The sequence below is a fragment of the Eptatretus burgeri genome, chromosome 4, assembly GCF_056783735.1.
Source record: "Eptatretus burgeri isolate ZD-2024b chromosome 4, Ebu_testis_v1, whole genome shotgun sequence".
Lineage (NCBI taxonomy): Eukaryota > Metazoa > Chordata > Myxini > Myxiniformes > Myxinidae > Eptatretus > Eptatretus burgeri.
In genome coordinates this window covers 26,394,580-26,417,682 of record NC_140964.1, presented here as the reverse complement: position 1 = coordinate 26,417,682, position 23,103 = coordinate 26,394,580, and the positions used below count along the sequence as shown (strand labels likewise).

The following is a 23,103-nucleotide window of genomic DNA, read 5'->3' as shown; positions in this document are numbered from 1 at the left end:
ATTTCGTACAATTGTTGTTAACTTGTGTTATATTTCTTTCTTTCAGATAAAGATGAGTAGGCGTTCCTGGACCAATCATCCTGACAACTTCTGTTATGTCTGTCGTCGGTATACCAAAAAAGATCAATAGCGAAGTATATCTACAGCAGTGAAAATGAAGGCCGCCTACTTTCACTACTTCGGGTGTAAGGTGGGGGACCAAGAACAGAGCTGGGCACCACACATCTGCTGCACAAGCTGTCACACAACCTTGACTCAGTGGTTGGTGGGCAAGCGTGCGAGCATGCCATTTGCGGTGCCCATGATATGGCGTGAGCCGCAGAATCATCATGATGATTGTTATTTCTGCTGCACAAGCATCGCCGGCTTCAACAAGAAGAATAAAGGTCACATCAAGTACGCTGACTGCGTCTCTGCTCGTAAACCTGTGCCTCATGATGACGAGAACCCCGTTCCAACACCTCCAGCTGATCAGAACATAGCTGTAAGCAGTGGTGAAGAGGATGGTGATGATGAACCTTTTGAACCCGACACTCAAGAATCACACCTTCTGAACCAGGGAGAATTAAATGATCTTGTAAGAGATCTCTCGCTGTCAAAGGCGAAGGCAGAGCTGCTTGGATCAAGGCTGCAGCAGTGGAATCTACTTGAACCTAACACCAAGATATCCTTGTTCAGAGCACATCACAGAGACATGGCTGAGTTCTTTGAGATGGAAGACACGATGACATTCTGCAGTGACATCAACGGTCTGTTGAAAGAACTTGGGTGTGATCACGATCCTGCAGACTGGCGCCTCTTCATCGACTCGGGGAAGAACAGCTTGAAGGCTGTTTTGCTCCACAATGGCAACGAGAAACCATCAGTCCCACTGGCTCACGCGTTCGGCATGACAGAGACCTATGAGACTATGCGGCAGCTGCTTGATTCCATCAATTACAATGACTTCAACTGGCACATCTGCGGAGACTTGAAAGTGGTGGCGCTGTTGTTAGGGCTGCAGTCAGGCTACACGAAATACATGTGCTTCCTTTGTCTCTGGGACAGCAGAGACGACAAGAATCACTGGACGAAGAAAGATTGGGAAGAGCGAAAAGAGCATGTACCTGGTCGACACAACGTGAAGCATGTCGCCCTTGTCGACCCAGCCAAGGTTTTCCTTCCACCACTCCACATAAAGCTCGGCTTGATGAAAAGTTTTGTATGGGCAATGGATCTGAATGGGCGTGGGTTTTTATACCTCAAGGAAAAGTTTGGCAACACCTTGTCGGAGGCCAAGATCAAGGCTGGTGTCTTTGTTGGACCGCAAATCCGACAGATTATGAAAGACGAAACTTTTCCGACAACTCTAAACCCCAAAGAGCTGGCAGCGTGGAGGAGCTTCAAAGCTGTGACGGACAACTTCTTGGGGAACGAGCGTGCGGACAACTATGAAGAAATAGTGCAGCAGCTGCTGGAGTCCTTCAGGAAACTTGGCTCCAGGATGTCCCTGAAAATCCATTTCCTACACCAGCACCTGAACTTCTTCCCTGACAATTTGGGAGCAGTCTCGGACGAGCACGGCGAGCGATTCCACCAAGAGATTTCACTCATGGAGACGCGTTACCAAGGGCGGCACAACCCGAACATGATGGGCGATTTCTGCTGGTTCCTGCATCGTGAAACTGACACAGAGCAGCACAAACGCAAAGCCAAATGCCTAAAGCATTTTTAATTACATTCTAGTGGAGTTTTTCTGTAATTTATATAATTTTGAAGCATTCATGATGAAATAAATGAATAAATGAATTTTTGTAAATTTCATTGAAATCCTGACTTCTAGGCAATGGGAATATTTCTGTTACTGAAAATCCTGACGTGATACAGCAAAACGGTTATGATTTTTGAAATCAGCGTACCCAAATTAGTCTAAATCACTTTACACATCTCCAGTAAAAAAATTTTGTTGTTCAGTGATATTAGACCCGGGTGACTCGCAGCCATCTTGGATTTGACCTGTCACTGTCCCCTCAGAGGTCAAATCTGACTTCCCTCCACATCCGAAAATAAACATTATGGTATGACCTAACTATGCTAGAAATTTCATGCTTTTCTCATAAAATGCACAATTTGTTAAAATATGAGAGCTTATCCGTTGGATAATTTGTCTTTAACTAGCAAGTTGCACATGTCTGCATGGGATTCTAAATGGGGTCGAGATGGGGAAGGCAAAAATGTGAATGGCATATTCTGTCATCTGGAAACAAAAAATTCACATTGATTGCCACATCTGATGCAATTTAAATGCTCTAATGGTGGCGAGGTGCTCCATTTGAAACTTTGTTTGATATATGTTGCTTTTTGATGTCGATAGGGTCCATAATAAAACTTTCTATTGGTGTCGAAGCTAAGATATGCACAATGCAGTTTATATCACATATTGAAATGCTTTTAATATGAGCAAAATAGAATTGGAAAGAGCCTAACCCCAAATTCCTACCCTTAAAAACATACAGAACGGGGATGGTTGGGGGGGGGGGGGGAAATTGTAATCAGCTCCGTCTATGTGTCTGTCTTTGTCTGTCTGTCCGTCACGCTACCTCATCCGAAACGGTTGTGCAGAAATTCACCAAATTTTGTATTTATGATCACCACATGGCAAGAAGGTGCAAGAGCCATATAATTTTGGCCACACCCTCCTGGGGTGGAGTTAAAAGGTCAAATACCAAAATATGAAATTAAAGGCACATTTTAAAACAGCTTAGAATTGAAACCTTTTGTATATGCAATCAGTGTTGGAGGGGGGGGGGCACATGAAATAGGTCACGAGTTTTTGGATTTGACCCACCGGTTCATGCCCCAGGTGGTGGGTACTTAGGATCACAGGGGTCAAAACGGGAAAACAATTGAGACTCAAAAATTGATATTGGGTCATTCCTTTGTAACCTTTGGCCGTTTTATCAACTTTGCTTCTGGTGGGAAGCGTGGGGATTTGCGATGGCGTGCCATCGACTTTGCTTTTGTGTTGTTGCTCATTTTAGTTTTCGGCCATTCTGTTGCTTTACAACTTCGGCCTTACATATGATATGTGCCGTTTTGCAAAGATTGTAATTTATGTATCAAATGTATTTGTAAATATTCCAACTTCAAAACGACTGCCATATTTCTGGACTATATGTCACAATTTTGCACATGTGAACACACTTTATTTTTTACAAGGGTCATTTTGTATCACATTCTCGGAACACAATCATCATGTAAGTACGTCATTAATTACCTTTATGCTTATTTTACCCAGTGCTGATATATTCCCAATGTTTGTGTGATTAAAAAAAAAAAATGTAAACATGTAATTCCTAGCCATTACGACTGAAACATTCCACTGCCGTCGATGCTGTTTCGCAACTCAGAGATTTTCAATGCGATTTGTTTGTTGGTGAAAAGTGATGTCGGTGATACCATAACTTTTATATAAATTTCCACTGCATTTGTTTAGGGAGATTGGAGGACAGCTGGTAGATAGTAGGCATGGTGCTGTGGCCGAGAAGTCTGGGTACATTTCCTGACCGAATATGGTCCTAATGGCTATGAAAAGTCATCCTGATGGTTTGAATGCAGGAAATAGCTGTTCTACAGATAGGATGGTACGCTGGCTGTGCTATTCACTCGCACTTTGTTGTGGATCGGAGACCCAATACATTTTTGAAAGTGTAGGCCAATGTATGGATGCTGGCTCCTTGATCCAATTTCTCGACGACCGTTTTTATCTTTGGAGGATTGCATTGGAGGCATTTCTGCACCCTGTGAATGATGCAACCAGTAAACTCGGGCCGTCTTCACAAAACTGCATATTAATCCAAAGGAACCAGTCCGTACTAATTTCCAAGAATTTCGCTCTGCTGTGAGGTTTTGCCATTCACATCAAATTATTTAACATGAGTTAGGTGCCCGGAAGCAAACGAGTCGGCGTAACGGGGTAACGTTGTGGCAGTGGATCACGTGAGTGCTCCACTAGAGCAATCAGTAGACCCTGGAGATTCATGTTACCGTTGCGTTCATTTTTTTGTTGTTGTCGATGTGCCTTTCTGGTTCAGACGTACCATTGCCAACGGAGAATCAGGCTACCTATCTTCTCGTGGGTATGATCATCTTACAACGACCTTTCTATGGAAGCATTTTAACAATCGCTCAATAATTGATGTCGACTGTGCCCTGAGATGGCTTGTTCTGTCCTCAGATAGCAAGTCGCACTTCCTCGCATCGCAAGCTTTGCCGGAGAAAATGCTTGTGCCATGTTCACACAAACGTTCTCCATATTACGAATCAATGGTCCCAAATGGATGAACTCGTCTGAAGTTTCAACATGCTGTACTGACTTGCCTTCACACAGACTTTGGCTCTCGAAACTTTGGATTTTCTCTGGACTAACCCATCTGTGTGAACGCCCCCTGATGTCATCCTTCTTGTAACGTTTGTTAATACGCGACGTGAAAATGCGGTTGCTTCTCCAAACTATAAAAGACAGCAGCCTTGATGAAATGCTCGATAGTTTTCTTGGACCAAATGATCGTTCTTTTGCTTCTCTTTTTCTATTTTTTTTTCTTTCTTGTTTGGTTTGTTACTCATTGGCTCCATTTTGTGGGTTTAAACTCATTTTCCTGCAACGATTATTTGAAATGCTCCGAGAACTGAATTTGTGAATGATCCTGGAATAAATATCTTTGAATGAAGCGAATATGTTCATCGGCCTCTGTTCACTGCCTTGTGCAAGCATGCTGGGCGACTTGTAGAATAATCTAACTCGGCCTGCATGAGCCGCAACATTCCTTATTCACAATTTATGACTCGATGGGGATGCAACGTGGGGGTGGGGAGGTGTGTGGTTAGGGGACGTGGGCGTGGAGTTCACTCTCCCCTTGAAAGCACCACATTTTCTTATGTAAGCATTTTCCTATGTGGAAACTGATAACTTTAATGAAAACTATAGACTGTATATTTGGCAGAAATGCCTTGCTGCAAATCTTGCAGGCGCACGCAAGCTCGTGGGTGATGGGTAGAGTGTGTCCGTGTTTCCGGGTTTCCATGGTGTTTTGGATTAACTAACAAAAGGCCTCTGGCATCGAAACCACTTGCAGGATGCTTGGACATTTTCCGATCGGTCTGGCATTGCATTGGCGTCGGAGACTTAAATCCGACAGCTGGCTTGCAAGTTTGCTCAAACTTGTTGATGGGTTGTTTCCTCCAGAAAGTAAGAAGTCGTGGGGTCATCACAGGACGTAAATTGTGCTACCTGTCATTTAAAGGGTTCAAAGGTAATTTGGCTGTGCGCAAACCTACACTCGTAGGTCTTGGCCGTATGCCCGGTGCATTTGACGGGCCTACTACAAACTGCATATAGTCAGCACCAGTTAGTGACATGTTGAATTGGATACTTTAATTAAATCCATTGTCAAATGGGATGGCCTCAGTTTGTGTTGTTCTCAAGAAATGATAAAATTCTGTTTCAACTTTGATGTAAGTGTTGCTCGTTTCTCATAATTTTTGCTTCTTCCCCTTTTGTAGCACTTTTGATGACGAGTTTGGTGCCACGTCCCTTATCCCCCTCTCGTTTCAGAAGTGCAAAGCAAGAAAGTGCGAAAAGTTCCTCCAGGCCTGCCCTCATCTGTGAGTATCAGTGTGATATTGTCGACACAAGGTCCTGTCTTATTTTGATTTGTGGAGCATTCCATAATGACTCGTTTAACCCTTCGACGATTGTACCCGAAGATTCTAAAATAGTTGTGGAGAAAGCAGAGGAAGCTTGATAATGATGTCACTTCTGGTGTTTCCTACTTTATGATTTAGCATCCCCTCTGGCAAGTCGTAAGATTTCATTTTTTTTAAATCTGTCTGTTTCAATGCAACTGTTTTGTCAGGTAAGGTGCCGTGGTCGTTAATTTTTATCTGTAAGGTACAGTTGAAATGCCGTTTTGAAGTTGCTTATTTTATATTTGCTAAAAAAATGATAATGTTTTATTTTTTCCAGTTCAAAGCCGGTTGACCGAGCAGTAGTTCATCACTCTACAGTTATTGATAATGGACAGTCGTATATAACCTTTCTTTCTTGTAGAGTGATAATTTGTTGTTGATAGAAATAGGTGGTGCTTGGTCTGATGTCCTTTTCATTAATTTTTTTTGTTGTTGGTGGTTCCTTTTCTTTGTCCGTATGTAGCACAAGGCTGCGAAGTAGCATCATTGGCTGAGGGTGCGGCTGTGCCGCTGATGCAATGCCCTCTACTGGTTAGGGCAGGAATTTGGAATTTGTTCATCGTTCCGGCGATAGCGTGCCGATTCTTCACGAAAGACACCGTGGGATCTTTAACATCCACCAAAGAATATTGGCAGATGTGATGCCTATTCTGCCCCTCGGAGGGACATTAAACACACATTGATAAATCACTCTGCCTGTGAAACACCGGGGTGACAGTTTATCGTTGGGTTGGGATTCAAACCTAGACTAGACAGCTTAGAGCTGAGAGTGCGTACCTCCAGGCTATCCTCTCAGCCCCTATTCTGTCGGTTGTAAAGAGCCCTCACCAGTTGAGAGAAAATCCTTGTTCTGAATTTCCTCAAACTTGACTGAATGACGCGTTTGAAAAGTTCAAATGACACTCCCTTCCCTCTGCAAACCTGGTTTTGCTTCGCCTCATCAGGAAGATCACGTTTTCCCAAAATGATGCTTCTGCTTCAGGCTGCAGTGTCTGGCATCATTATTTACTAAATCTCTGTCGGATTATGGAAATATAGAACTGTGAAATGAGAGAGGTTATGATGCTTTGAGGTTTTGGTGAAGTGAAACAGGATCGATGCAAACTTACATTATAACTGTTTGAATGGGATAGCTCTTGGGTTCAAACAGATAATGTACACTTTAAGGCATTTTTAGAACTGAGACTTCTGACCTGGTTCATGTACACTCTCATTCCAAAAGTATCGGGACACCCACAGTTCAAATACATGCTGCCAACCTGCATTTGCTTTCTAATGGAGTCTTACAGTGAAATTTTGGGCAATTCTGCATCGTCAGCTTTAATGCAATACACGTGTGATAGCTCTCGCATCTACCGGTATGGCATCACACCTAACCATACATCTCTGGCTACTCGAAAATAGTTCGAGAACGACGTTGAGAATCTTGTGGTCACCCAGAACGCCAACTTAAACCAGATCAAATCGCTCTGGAATGGCTTTGGATCGCTGTATGATGGTCAGAGGCACCATTCCGCAATTCACCGAAGACATTGCACTTCCTCTGTTACAGGAAAGGTGTCATAGTTGTGCCTGATATTACTACAAAGTGTGTATTGCTGTGTTAGGGACACACTATTAGAAACAGAATAAACAGTTATGAGTGAGTAACTGAATACTCCATTACTGTCCCAAAACTTTTGGTAATGGATTGTATTTCCTTTCTGAGAGTGAGAAGGCCAGGTTTTGTCAGCACTGTCGACCTGCTGGAAAAATGCCCCAGATAAGAACTCCCATGTTGAGATGCATGTCATAGTGAATTGAGAGGAAAACTGTGTTCTCTTTGTGTTGTTTCCTCCACCACCGAAGGTGGATGGAAATTATGTTTTCACCCCTGTCTGTCTGTTTGTCTGTCTTCGTCTGTGAGCACGACATCTCATAAAGTTTGTGGAAGGATTCGGACGAAACGATAGAGAGGTTGGATGTAAAAGGGACACATTGATTCGATTTTGGTGAAGATCCTGATCAGGATCAGGTTCCGGAAACTAGAATTTTCTAAATGAAGTTCATGATCATTGGAATCTCCCGTGCTGAAGCCGTCTATGGGCTTATCACTTTGCCAGCGCAGACAAGTCGGTGGTATCTCTGTCTTCTACCGCCTCCTTTCTGGTCTTACACCCTCTGCTCTTTCCATGCTTTTCACCCCCAAGTGTCACCCCATCAACCCACTTGTGGTGAAACTACCTAAATTTATGATCACTGCTCACCTCTACTCATTTTGTTGCTCTTTTTTCCGGCTTGTGGAATCGACCCCCACATCCTCTTCAATCCCATTCTTCCCTCCAGATTTTCAAGACATCTGTTCACCACCATCTCAAATCATTCCCAATCCAAAACCATGATCCTTTCTACCCTCCTTAACCCAAAATCCTCCGAATTTATCAGTTGTTTTTTTCCTCCTTGGAGTTTCCTTCTCCATGCATGCATGTTTTGCGTTCCGATTTTGTCTATTACGTCCTGATCTGTTCAGTGTGATTGTTCTTGCATGAGCCTTGACTGGAGACAAAAAAAGTGATTCTTCACCATTGAGAGGGAGGGCCAAAAATGATATATAGCATGATATTTCAAAAAGATGTGGACGGGTTATTACAAAACTTGGTGGATAAGTTGGGTAGGTGACGAGAACAAGCCGATTCAGGTCCGTTCAGGTCCGTTGGTTCAGGTCCGGATCCAGATCCGGCCTATCAGTGGGATACAAAAGGTAAACTGTTCAGGCTGGTGTAGGTATGTTCTCTCCCGAGTGCCGTTCTTGTTCCCTTTGTGTTCACGAAGAAGGTTTCGAAAAACTTTTGGCACAGATGGGGTGTTCAGATTTGTACTGTACAGGCAAGTCCCATTATAGGGAACACTGGTTATAACGAATTTCATTTTCTGATTTCACAAAAATCACTGTTTTGTAGATGATCTCTATTTTGATGAACAAATTTTTACTCGGTCGGTATAAGGAATATTGCGATGTTTATTTTTGTTTGTATTTTGCAATATCGTCAAAATCCATTGCGCTTAATAAATTAAGACTGTTTTATGACCAGTTTTGTTGATTGCTGTTGTGGCCAAATGGGAACTGCAGGTCAAACCGTATTATGTGTACTTTTTTTGGAGGTATGTCACTCTTGCACTCTCTGAACTCTAGGGGGCGCCTTTATTGGTTGACCGTGTCTGCGGGTGGAAGGCGGTGGCGTCCCCCTGTATAATGCATTCTAGATACAATGACCCATCCATAAAATGTATTGTGCATTACAATGAGACTCCTGTTTGTACAGGAATTGGAAGTGACGTTGTGCAGTCGTGTTTTTCTATCGGTAGTGCATTTCGACGTCCAATATGATCACACCGCGTTCCCGACGTTGAAGATCAACATCAGTGAGCCAGGCATCTTCATGTGTGTTATGCAGAAATACGTCGTCTCTTTGTCCACGTCTTTTAATGTATAACGACCACTTAAAGTACTTGTTAGTACATCCTTGGAAGCAACAACACTTGCTCGGACCTTTTTCGTGTGATTTGTCCTGTAAGGGGCGCTTGTGTTCCACATATCTTTACTCATTGTCAATTTGCTTATGTTTGCTCAGAATGAAGTTAATTTCAAAATCCCCCTCCCCCTCCCCCCCCCAAACTACTTTTTTTAATGAATGTAATATATAGATGCTCCTTTGTTAACATGGAGGTCAAGCAAACGACGTTGCATCATTGATTGGTCAGACTTGTGCACCGGTTTATTGTTGTATAATTATGTTTTGTTTGTTGTTTCCTTTGACTCCAACTGAGAAATGGTGATTTGAACTTGAAGTGCGATTTTGAGCATTTTCTTCACTTAAACGGAAACTCGAGTCGAATTTAATAAAAATGGGGAATTACATTTGATCATTCTTGATTGTAAGCTTTTCAGTCATCTAAAACTCCATGGAGGGGCTTGGACGAGAAATGGATGACGTGTGTGTCTGTGTGTGTGTGTGTCATGTTTTTTTTTTTTGTGGAGTTCCACTGGAGTGTTCTGATGTCGAATGTGATACACCAAAATGATCATCATGATCTCCCGAGTTGATTAGGCTAATTAACTAGAGAGAACCCGGAAGAATTCCCATGTTTTAAACGCACACCATGTTAAGGTGTATGAAGCAGCTTAATTCTGTCGGTCCTTCCATGGCTTGGCATTCTAATTATAAAGTACGTAACAAATTGTAACCAAACATATATTAATTCATACTAATAATATTAACGCCAATAATAGTCATGGTATCATTTGGTAAGAATAATAACGAACATGTAATCCCCACCCTGGCCCAAGCTCGTCTGGGCTCGGTGAAAGGCAAACTAATGCTCAAGCAATACAGCGGGCAGAGATGCTACAAGGCCGTGAAGACCAATGAAAATTTGGTCCAATGGACAAACAGGCCCACTCATGTGCTGTGTGTAAAATGACATGCAGGACAAAGACATTAGTACACAACACCATGTAGTTTGACATTAATTATAAGGACATTTTAGTTCTCATACGAGCATCGACATTGTATACAAAAAAATTAAACTTAGTAGATTTCCTTGTAATCTCTGTGAAGGCAGCTGCCCTCATTGACTCTTGATTGGCTCTGAAATGCATGTTATCATCATATATACATTTTACAGCCAATTGGAGACCCCCACCCCCAACCTCCCAAAGGCAAGACATGGAGATCTCCACAAAAATTATGGGAAAGTCACCATCTTCTTCTGCACTTTGATACATTTTTTGTTGAATGCCTTTAAGTGGCAATGTGGTTGGAGCATCTACTCCGAGTCGAGGAGGTCGGTGTATAGAACTTGACCCCCAGCCGATTCATTCCAACGATTTCAATAATGGTACGTGCTCCTTCCTTGCTTGCGTTCAGCATTTCGAGGATATAGCACTGACAAACTTCATGTGTTAGCAACTCGTTTAAAGGTGGTTGGGAGGGTGGGGTGAGAAAAGCGACGTCATAAGACGTCTCCATGCACTAGGAAGTTACATCACTTCTCTCAAGGTCACCCGCTATCTTTGCCTGAAGTCAAGTCTGGCATTGTGCAATACTGTGTATGTCTATCTGCACGTAACGGCTCCTCCCCGAGCCTTAGAACGTGTCAGAATACAAATATAAAAACAAAATGAAATATTTCAACAATGACTCGACGTCGTAATTGTCATTTCTTGTGAAGTTGTCCGCCATTTCCTTTTCTGCAGACGTAATTTACCGCTCTACTTTGCCCCTAGTTTGAGTTGTTTAAGTGATATTTCGTGTTGGTATTGATGGGAATGCCATTGTTCACACGATAAAAGCTTGCCTTGTTACGGTCGAATTGCGAAGGACGATTTCAAAATCTGTTTGTAAGTAATCATGGGTGGAAACCAAAGGCTGTTTTTCTTTATGAACTACACTTTCCCAGGCACATGCTGCCCCCTGGAGTCATGCACATGTTGTCTCAATAATATTTGCCTCCATTTGTTGGTCCATTCATCTTCCTGGTTGAAGTTAACATTGGGAGGAAGACTTTGTAATGAATGTTTTGGGGGTTTTCTCCACCTCCAATTACTTTTCTCTTTTGTTTATTTCTTTTTTATAATTACGAGTATTATCATGACCGTTATTTATTTTTTCTTATGCTGGTGTGTTTTCAATACTGTGAAATACAGTCGGATTTGTTAAACTCGTACCTTGAGTATTGTCCCCTCTCTGATGCGTTTGGTACGTGCTATAGCGTTGGACATGTACGATTTTTCACATGATGATTCACATCACAAATTGCTGCGCCTCTGCGGCACGTACGCGTTCGCTGCACCGTGCCTGCATTGCAGAAATAGCCATGAAATGGAGTTTGGCAGCCTCGGCATGGCGGCAGATGGCCGGGTCATTAGCTTTATACGTCACACCTCCATTTTCTTGGCAACAGCTCTTTAATCAAATTAGAACAAAAGCCACATTATCGTGATTTACATGTCTTCCCTCAACCTGACTCTCCTGATGCAGTTTATCGGTCTCTCATTTCTGTTGAGCATTTTGCCGCAGGTATACGGATCATGCGCCGGTGGTTTTCAACACCGCTGCATTCATGGTGCCCTTTGGCCTGAAGTTGGATTGTGGGGAGAGCGCGGGGTGGGGTTGCTCCTTCCTGGACTCAAAAGTTTCATGTTGACCGTTTTGTCGTGCTGTTCAAGCCGTTGAAGAAATAAACACCACTGTTCAGGGCTGTTGTCAGTATGAACTTGCGAAATCCAAGAGACCATTGTACACAGTCCTTTTGGCTGGTTGATCATGGTAATCCCCTATGGAGATATCTCCATGGATTGATGGGTTTTTGTGGGGGGGGGGGAGGAAGGAAGGGGGGGTTGATGTTTTCTTTCGTCTGAATTCATACTTCATTGTGATTAATCCACTCATTATGATAATGATATGCAGGCGCCGGAAGACACATTTACCAGCTTTGGCTTTTCTTCTGGCTTCTTTCTGCCCCTTTTATTGTTGTTTCCCCACACACACGAAGCGAAAAGCAGGGTTAAGCAATTGGTTCACTTCTGTCTGTCTGTTCTTCTGTCTACAAACATCAGTTTATGAATGAGGAACAACTTGATTTCAGTTGAATGTGATATTTTGAACACGAATCGGTAAACGAACCTGCAGTTTAACAGTACCTTTGGCTCTGAATCCATCAGGATCGTCCATGTGCAGAGGAGTAATGTCTTTTTTTTTTACTCCATCTGCCTGTTTGGCAGTCAAACAAAATTGAAAATCATTCCAAATAGGAAAGTTACTGTTTTTCAGGATGTCATAAAGGATACAAACAACAGGCAAGAAGAGCTAATGTAACATGTTAAATAAGGCGGCGTATAAGACACTGCATCAATGGCGGTAAACTGCCGGAATTTTTTCTTCTATCACCTTTAAAATCTTTGGTTTATTTCAATTTAATTATATACTGTACTTGAACACTGTAGAATACAAATTGCCTTTTAGCACTTTACAAATATTTCAGCGTTTTACGTCATCGTGACCAACCAACTTTGCTGCTCGTAGACCCTGCCCATGTCCTTGTTTCTCAAGAGAGAGGGGGTAAGGTGTTCTTTTAAATTTCTACTTTTATTCCTTTTTCACTTCTGTTGTTACTTGTTTTCTTATTTCTGTTTCTGCTTTTATTTCGACCCATTGTTTCTTTTCTTCCTTCCTTAGTGAAAGGTTGTTTTTTTTGTTGTTGTTTTGTTTTCATCACCATTGCACTGGTGGTGTCTTTTGGGTTTAAGTGCTCGGGGTTTTTATTTTTCTTGCAGGTTTATTAAAACATTTTGTTCTGCTCCTAAAACCATCAAGGCACAGGCAGCACTGTCCAGGCCTGTTCTTGATGTGAACTTGAGAATATCCGCGTGACCGTTACCCCCATACAGCCCCTTTTTTAGTGGTGGCCCTTCGTAATGCTTTGTAGAGATTTGTTCTTTCCTGTGGTATGTTTCTGCTTTGATATCATATGCAGCGGTGCAAGGTTGAGAAAATGTACAATTAGACTGCTCATACTTGCAATGTGCTGCTTTAGTGGATCGGAAAACTGAATCGTTTGTTTGGCAGCTCTTGGATATTCTAAGTGCTTGGCCTGTGATGCGCTGGTCGATTGTCGACTTAATTTTCTAATCCCATTGTGGCAGTTACAAGAAAACTCCCGGTGTCCTGCTCTCCACGAGTCATGGTAACCTGTGATTTAAGGTATCATGTTTCTGGGTAGACTGAGGCTCAGGGCTTGGCCTAATAGTGGAGAGCTGAGCCAGATGAAGCCCAAGTTTGGGGGATGGGGAGGGAGGAGCAAGAATTGGGGGAGGATGAGAGAGAGACAGAGACTGGAGACCTAATGGTCGTGACGATGCGGCTTTGAACAGTAAAATGAGACGGTTTACCGTAAAGTGGATTAAGGGTTATGCAAATGTAATATTTTATGTCTTCTTATTTCATCAACTCCTGGCTCTCTTCTTCTCTCAAGCTCCTCGTTTCTACTTACTTCTCGTTTTGTAAAATTCATCCGTTCTTCAATTCACGCGATCGCACCGCCATCTTTTACATGTAACATGTAGATGGATTTTCTATCTTAAAATGCACTTTGTGTTTTCTTTTTGCTGATGACACTCAGTGAAGGACCAATTGTGGTGATTGGGAGTGATGTAAATGGAGTGACTATATATGATCCGAAGGGAAGATCTTATGGATACGATACGAGTTGAAATGAATTGTCGAGATTACTCTCTTGTCGAGCGATGAACGATCAGAGGAAATGGTGGATCACTATGTTGCAGCACGGGTGCAGAAGGAGTGTTGCTGAAACTAAATGGGTTGGGTAGTTTATGAAGTCGTGAGGCAAAGATGAAGAGGGGTGCAGGGGGTGGGGGTGGGATAAGGGAAAGGCAGTCAGAATGAAATGAGCGTACAGAGGAGGTATGGAAGGAGGAGTGTTGCCAAGGGGCGTGTAGAGTGTCGGGGGATTGTGAATGGCACTGGCTGTGCCTCCGGGGGGGAGGGAACACAACTCAGAGAGGAGCAGCTGTCCTGACTTGTCTCCACACGGCTCCAGAGACACTGCAATGTACTGCGCTTACCCCATCCCTGGTATGGGGGCGAGCCCTCTAATGTACTACTACAACAGCAAACCTGTGAGTTTTCCCCCATTACCCTCTTTACTTATCGTTGTGCACTGATGTTGACTCCTCCTGAGCATACCCTGGAATTATTAGTCGTTGCCTCATTGTTCGTCGTCCCTTCTAATGCTGCGGTGTTGTTGATATTGGGATTTTTTCTTTCCTTCCTCATTCCCTCTTTTCGATCACACGTTAATCGTCCTCATCTGTTTGGGGATGGGATCGTGGTGGGTTGATTGGTTGTCGAGTTTTAAACTTTGCAGCTTGATTGTGCTCTGTGGTGGAGGAAAGGTGCCTTGCAGTATATTCACAAACTCTGTAACTCGATTGCACATCTTGCCGGTTTGAACTGATTTTATGAAAATGAGTTTCTCAAGGCTTTTATTGATTTATTTATTTATTTAATCATTTCTTTTTCCATCCTTCGTGCGCTTGGTTTCATGAATCGATTTCATTTTTGTTTTTCGATCCATGATACTTGTTTTGTTTTTGTTGTTGTTTTGTGTTCTGGATGTGGTTCATTTCTGTTGTAAACTCTGCTCGCTCTCTCTCTCTCTCTCTCTCTCTCTCTCGCTCTCTCTCTCTCGCTCTCTCTCTCTCTCTCTCTCTCTCTCTCTCTCTCTCTCTCTCTCTCTCTGTCTCTGTCTCTGTCTCTGTCTCTGTCTCTGTCTCTGTCTCTGTCTCTGTCTCTGTCTCTGACTCTCTCTCTCTCTCTCTCTCTCTCTCTCTCTCTCTCTGTCTGTCTCTCTCTGTCTCTGTCTCTGTCTCTGTCTCTGTCTCTGTCTCTGTCTCTGTCTCTCTCTCTGTCTCTCTCTCTCTCTCTGTGTCTCTCTCTCTGTGTCTCTCTCTCTCTCTCTCTCTCTCTCTCTCTCTCTCTCTGTGTCTCTGTCTGTCTCTCTGTCTCTCTGTCTCTCTGTCTCTCTGTCTCTCTGTCTCTCTGTCTCTCTGTCTCTCTGTCTCTCTGTCTCTCTGTCTCTCTGTCTCTGTCTCTGTCTCTGTCTCTGTCTCTGTCTCTCTCTCTCTCTGGAAAAGTTACTTGCATTTCGCAGTGTTCTTGTATTTCATCAGATTGTGTTCTCCTTGGTATGACATGTATCATACATGAATGTGACTAAATGCCATGCTCTTTACAGGGTTTGCCAATGTCTTCCTCACAGTTAGTCAGGGCAGGGTGCCAGCAATAACTCACCTACTCTTCACAAAGGACATTGTGGGATCTTTAACATCCACCAACTAATGCTTGTACATAGGACAACCAAGTTATTTATCGTCAATCTGATGGATGGCGCACACAGTGATGCTTCGCATGCATCCGATACATCAGGATGACAGTTTATAACTGGGTTGAGATTTTAACTGGGCCAAACAGCTTAGGGACGAGCGTACACACCTCTGGGCCATCCTTACTATAATCTTGTGTTTTTCTCCAACACTCTCAAGACCAGCTGACCACACTTGGTAATTCATATTGATGAAGGTTGTTTGTTCGTTTATTTTACATATTCCTGAATTCTTGATATATCGGTGATACGTTTCGGTGGTTGTTAAGAGATTGAATTTTGAAAGTCGTAGTTTGCGGATACCGTTTGACGTGTCATGGGTAGGAGCCATCTTGCACGTCGGGGTCTGGATGGTGGGATAATGAAAAAGCAAGTATGAGAAAAGGACGGTAATGGGGGAAGCGGGCAAGAAAAGGGAGGAGTAAGGATTTGTGGGAAGAAGCAAAGAATGTTGGGAGGAGCTAGCGGAAAGATGAGGTGAGTAAAAAGAGTTGCATCATGGGAGCATACATCATTGAAGGCGTGTACGAAGTACATCAAAATGCGGGATTCCCATGTGTAATAGTTCTTTTGCCCAAAATAATAAATCGGTGTATTGTCAGATTTGATGGTAGCCTTGCCCACCATTTTGGTAAATACCACTTTGGGAACAAACCGAGTCGCTTGCGTATTTGCTGTTACCCACGAACCCACGGTGCCAATTTGTTTTTATTTTATGTTTTCTTCATTGTTTTAATTTTCCAGAACATTACCAGAACAGTTGCAAAAACTCGAAGTCAACTGCTGTCCCCCGTTTGCTGGTTTCATTTTGCTATCAAACACCTGCATTTTCCGATTTTCTACTCGAACATCAAGACTTTAGCATACCCGACTCTGAACTGTCTAGCCTGGGCTCGAATCTCGACCCAGCTGTAAATTGTCACCCTGGTGTTTCGTCGGCAGGGTAAGACATCATTCTGTGCACCGTCCCTCGGATGGACGTCGGATGGGGCGTTTCTTCTGCCAGCATTAGTTGGTGGATGTTAAAGATCCCACGGTGTCCTTAAAGAATAGGCGAGCTATTGCCGACAAGATAAACAAATTCCAAATCCCTGCCCTCACCTATTCAGTGGAACATCAGGCCGGGTCAGCCCGTTTGTGTGAGATTTGGGCCAAACTCGACCAGGGCCAACCCCATGAGAAGGTGGGAATAATTGTGTTCGTGAAAGAACAAGAAGAACACAAAGACTTTGTCATTAAATTGACGGCGTTTTGAATTTGATTTCCACTTTTCCAGGATACAGACAAACAATGGAATGAGATATGCATCATTTGATGGACTGTTTTTGCCTATTCTTTGCTTGTTTGTTTGTTTGTTTGTTTGTTTCTGACTGTACGCCATGCTCAACATTTCATGCGTGTACAATATATTCTTTCCATTTTATCAGGTCATTTTAGATAACAGAAAAATAAATTGCCGATTGTGTTCATAACACAGAAGCCAACTTTATCACACTTCAGATACCCACGAACAAATCACATGCACCAATGTTTCAGACTTGAGGCGATGAAGCTGTAAACTGAAGACGAGGAGTTTTTGTTGTTTTGTTGACAAAGGTAACTGGGCCAGCTGCATTAATTAGGGTGCATTTGGGAAGTTAAACTTCAAACCTGATAAAGTATAATACGAAGGATCCATCATCCGCAGAGTGTATTACTTGATGATATTTAAATTCATTGATCTCATTAATGATGACTTTTTCTTATAATCTGCTTTTTCATGGGTTCTTATACAATGCCTTCAGAAAGTATTCACACCGCTTGACTTTTTCACATTTTGTTGTGTTCCAGCCTGAATTTAAAATGGATTACATCTTAATTATTTATTTCTTTTGTCACCGATCTACGCAAGATACCCCGTAATGACAAAGTGAAAACATGTTTTTCGAAATTTTTACAAATTAATTAAAAGTGAAAAGCTGAAATATCAAATTTATTCAAGTATTCAACCATGAGTCAATACATTGTGGAAGCTCCTTTGGCAGCGATTACACCTTCGAGTCTTCTTGTGTATGTCTGTATCAGCTTTGCACATCTGTATTTGGGGATTTTCTCCCATTCTTCCTTGCAGATTTGTTCAAGCTCTGGTAAGTTGGATAGAGAGTGTCTGTGAACAGCAATCTTCAAGTCTTTCCACAGATTCTCAATGGGATTCAAGTCTGGGCTTTGGCTGGGCCACTCAAGGACTTTCATGTTCTTGTTCTGAAGCCATTCCAGTGTTGCTTTGGCTGTATGCTTGGGAGTCATTATCCTGTTGGAATATAAATGTTCACCACAATTGAAGTTCTTTTGCACTCTGAAGTAGGTTCTCCTCAAGGATTTGCCTGCATTTGGGTCAATTCATTGTTCCCTCTATCCTTACAAGCCTCCCAATCCCTGCTGCTGAATAGCATCCCTATCACATGATACTGCCAATACCATGTTTCATGGTAGGGATGGTGTTTGATGGGTGATGAGCTGTGCTCTGTTTCTGCCAGATGTAGTGCTTTGCATTCAGGCCAAAGAGTTCAATTTTCATCTCATCAGACCACAGAATCTTTTTACACATCCTCTCCGAGTCTTTCACGTGCCTTTTTGCAAACTCCAGGCGTGCTGTCATGTGCCTTTTTCTCAGAAATGGCTTCCGTCTGGCCACTCTCCCCAAAAAGCATGTAGTTTTGAAGTGCTGCAGAGACTGTTTCCCTTCTGGCAGGTTCTCCCATCTTAGCCAAGGTTCTGTCAGAGTGGTCATTGGGTTCTTGGTCACCTCCCTAACCATGGTCTTTCTTGCCTGGTTGCTCAGTTTGGTCACACAGACAGCTCCAGGAAGAGTCTGGTCATTCCATATTCTTTCCATTTCCTAATGATGAAGCTCACTGTGCTCGAGGGGACTTTCATCACTCTAGAAATTGTTTTATACCCTTCCCTAGGTCGATGCCTCCTCACAATTATATCCCGGAGTTCTGCAGACAGTTCCTTGGACTACATGGTAGAGTTTCAAACCTATTTCCGTGCCTGATCTCCGACCCACATCACCTCAGCCTTCTCCATACTCATCTTCAGCCCATGCTTTCCAAACGCCTCCTTCCACTCCCCCAGTACCTCCTGCATCTCCCACATCTCCTACCCACTCTCCCCCACAACAGCCAGATCGTCCACATACAACGTCCTCCCCATACTTCCCCTCAAGCTTATCTTCCTACTTACCAGCTACATCACCATGATAAACATTAGTGGGCTGAGAGAGCTTCCCTGCCTCAAAACGATGTTCATGCTGCTCCTCAGACATCCCAGGACCAACAAAAACTCTTCCCTGCTTTCCTTTGGACGATCCTTCCACCAACCTGACTTCTGCTTCCAGCACTCCCATCCATCTCGATGTCGCCATCACCATCTCTCTCGGGACAGTATTGTAGGCCTTCTCCAAGTCCATAAGTCCCAATGCCATTTCGCCTTGCACCTCCAGCCTCTTCTCCACTATCTGTCTCAGCGCAAACATCCCATCCATCGTCCCCATACCCTTCTAAACCCCCTGCTGCTCTTCTCCAGTCTTCTCCGATCTTTGCCAAAGGGGTGAATACTTATTGACTCAAGATGTTTCAGCTTTCCATTTTTAAATGATGTGTAAAAATTTCTAAAAAAATTAAAATAAAAAAAATTTAAAATAGAAATTCACTGATATGACATTATGGGGTACTTGGTGTAGATCAGTGACAAAACTTTTTTTAAATGTAATCCATTTTAAGTTCAGGCTATAACACAACAAAATGTGAAGAAGTCAAGAAGTGTGAATACTTTCTGAAGGCAATGTAGTCTACTGCGTCGGAGATTATGTTTGGTGATTGCTGAAAGCTCGTGGAGCAAGTGTAAGGTGAAGGAATTGTTTTGAGTCCATCAAGAAGAGTAATAGTTGATGTTAAACCTGGAAGTAACAAAATGCGATTGTTGACATTGTTTGTTCATTAATTTTTTTATTCTTTTACATTTGCAGTCATGACTAGAACATTGTTGGCTCGTCAAACATTTTGTCATCTCTCAGTGAAAGTATTAGTAGTACTATCAGACCCCGCTATTCACGGGGGATACGATCCTGAAAAATGCCACGAATGTCGAATCCCAAAATGTCGGGGTATTGTTACATATATATATATATATATATATATATATATATATATATATATATATATATATATATATATATATATATATATATATATATATATATAAACATGGTCTAGGCTCATGGAAGAGTGATTATACAGAACAAATCAGGACACAACAGAACAAAGGGAACAGCAGGAGAAAAGGGGAAACAACAACAGGGTGGAGGGAGAAGTAGACGGGATGGACAAACAAGGGATGCAGGTAATGATGAGGGGTAAGGGAGACCGCAAAGGGAAGACAATATGGATACCTAAGCAAAATTGTGTTTGACCAGTTTATGATTTATTTTTTTTCAAGGTCTGCGTAGAGGGAAGAGACTGCTTGCTGTCTGCCTGTCAGAAGGATGAGAGATGTCAATGCAGAGAGTGGAGTCATCAGCAAAGAGATAAAGATGATTTTCCAGAGAGTCAATGAGATCATTGATGAAGATTAGGAATGATAAGGGGCCTAGAACACCGCCTTGGGGTACTCCAGGCTTGACAGGGAGAAGAGAAGAAAGGGTTCCGTTGAGAACCACACGTTCACTACGAGAAGGGAGGAAGTCAGTCATCCAAGAGTGGAGTTGCCCTTGGATTCCATAAGCAGACAGTTTGGAGAGCAAGGCAGGATGCCAGAGCCTGCATCAAAAGCTCGATATACTGTACGTCCAGAGAGATGGCCCTGATCTCATGTCTGAAATTGAGGGTCTCCACCATTGTTGGGAGCGTTGAAGCAGCATGTCCAAGGTGGAATGACCAGGTCTGAATCCGAATTGATGATCTGAGATTCGGCTGTTGGAGAAAAGGAATGATTTAATGTCAACTGCGGTGATTGATTCCACGAACTTGCTGATGATTATAAGTACAGCAAGCTAATTTGGCTGTAGTAAAGGGGATAGGTTGTTGCACCTTTTTTTTATGTAATGCTGTGATGTGTGATTTCCAATTTCCAAGGTGAATATAGGAGACCCGTCCTGAAGTGTTAAAAATACATAAAAAAATAAAACTGCTTTTATGCAAAGCGCAAATGTCGAAGCAGGTCACACTTTATGACCCACGAATATGACCCACTTTATGTCCGTGAATGGTGGGGTCCGACAGTATTATATTTAGGATCAGGTTTTGATAAACATTATTCTGTGCATTGTACTTGTAACAACACTGGCAAAATAGATGTCATCAATGAATGATCGATAAACGATGGCCAAATATCTATCTCTTTGAATTTCCAAAACTAGCAAAGAACCTGCCCTTAAGGAAAGGTTAACTTCCCATAATTGGCCTACTTTAGTACGAGCTGTACTATCCTCTCGCACCGTGAACGGCCCTATGCCATGCGTATTTACATGACACCATAAGTCGAGAAGTGTTTGTTACCCCGTGCGCGAAAAGCAAAGCGGGGTTAAGCAATTAATTCACTCTCTCACTGTCTTGTATACAGATGTCGGTCTATGATCGAGGAACGACTTAAATTTGAACATGAATTGGAACACGAACCTGCAGTTTATCAGTACTTTAGCTCTGAATTTGGCAAATTGTACGGAATCTCATCCCAATCACGCATGTGTACAGAGAAGTAAGGTAATTGGTTTCGTATGTCTGCCTGTCTGGCAAACAAAATTGAAAACTACAAAGCATCTGAAAATGCAAAGCCTGTCCACGTCCTCTTTATATTCAGACTTCTTCTTCCATATGCTAAACATGGTGAAAATAACAAAAACGAGAAGCGCACTCGGTGGAGCGCATACCTCCGCCATGCAATGCTTGATCCAATAGAACATATTGGGCCCGATAATTTTTTTAAATATCATGTGATATATCATTTTTGGCCCCATCTCTCGATGCTGAAGAATCACTTTAAAAATTAAAAAATTCTCATATCCGAATCTGTATTCGGATCTTCACCAAAATCGAATCAATATTTCCTTGTCACAGACCCAACGTATCCACCAAGTTTTGCCCGAATCCGTCCATAACTTTTTGAGATGTCGTGTTATGTATCGTTTTCATCCCCATCACTCAATGGTGAAGAACAACTAAAAAAACTTATCGGATCCGTATTCAGATTAGAATATTTACCAAAATTGAATTCGTTCTTGTCACACACCCAACCTGTCCGCAGAGTTTTTGCGGAATCCATCCATAACTTTTTGAGATATCATGCTATATATCCGTTTTTGGCCCAATTTCTCAATGGTGAAGAAGTGAAGTGAAGAATCACTTGAAAAATTATCAGATACAGATCCGGATCGAGATCTGGATCTTCACCAAAATCTAATCAATTCGTCATCCTTTCACAACCAACCTGCCTGCCAAATTTCATCCGAATCCGTCCATAACTTTTTGACATATCCTGCACAAATACAAACAAAAAACGATTGATGATTTTAGGTGACCTTGACCTTTTGACCACAAAAGAAATAGGCTTCAGTGACCCAATGTGCAAACCCTGTTCAAGTTTCAAGTCCAGATCAAAATTGACAATTTTATGTGACCTTTGACCTTTTGATCTTAAAAACAATCAGATTCTCGGTTTTGATTGGTGAACCAATTCAGTGCCCCAACATGCAAATTCTTTAAATTTCAGGTCAAGTGGATGAAAATTGACAATTTTATGTTGACCTTGACCTTTGACCTTTTAACCAAATTATTAATTTGTCTTCTCCATATCCTTACGATAATTAATGGACCGGTGTTTGTAGGTTTGTTTGTTTATCACGCTACTCCTACAGTTCTGGGCCAATTTCATCCAGACTTGCTACAGAGGATCAGCATGCCCCCAATCGATGGATCAGGATGTTTTTATCTTTGCCGGTGGTCTGGGGGTGGGGAGGGGGATGAGGGGAAGGCCACAAATTTTCTCTGCAAATGTGTATCATATAGCACCACCTCTAGGGGGGGAAGGGTATTACAAGTCTCCATCATTTGCAGGACAGTATTCCTGTCTCCACGTTTTCCAGTGCAGTGAGGTGTTTTGACTCATCAGCAGTAGGTATGTTTTATCTTCATGCACGTATCCCGGGTAAATATTTTTTGGGGGTATACAGAGCTGTCAGTTGTCGATACACTGCCCAAATAAAGGTATGCATCAGGAGAACGTGTTGCATGCTTGGAACAAGATCACCCGTACTCTGCTAGTTTTCATAATAAAGCTTTGTTTAAAATTTGATGACAAAAGCTCAAATGGTAAAGCAAGTTATGGCCCGCAAAGAGACGCACACACATACAATACTGATTACAAAACTCCTTCTCCCACTGCGCGGGGTATGGGCTA

General features: G+C 42.5%; 1 protein-coding gene across 1 annotated transcript in view; it reads left to right on the top strand.

Annotated features, from left to right (window-relative positions):
• LOC147027672 (transcription factor 12-like) overlaps positions 1-23,103 on the top strand; it is a 415,122-nt gene that overhangs the window by 315,501 nt on the left and 76,518 nt on the right. The window contains exon 9 of the mRNA XM_085877215.1: positions 5,594-5,643. Coding sequence (XP_085733341.1) covers positions 5,594-5,643 — 50 coding nt within the window. The remainder of the gene's footprint in view (positions 1-5,593; positions 5,644-23,103) is intronic.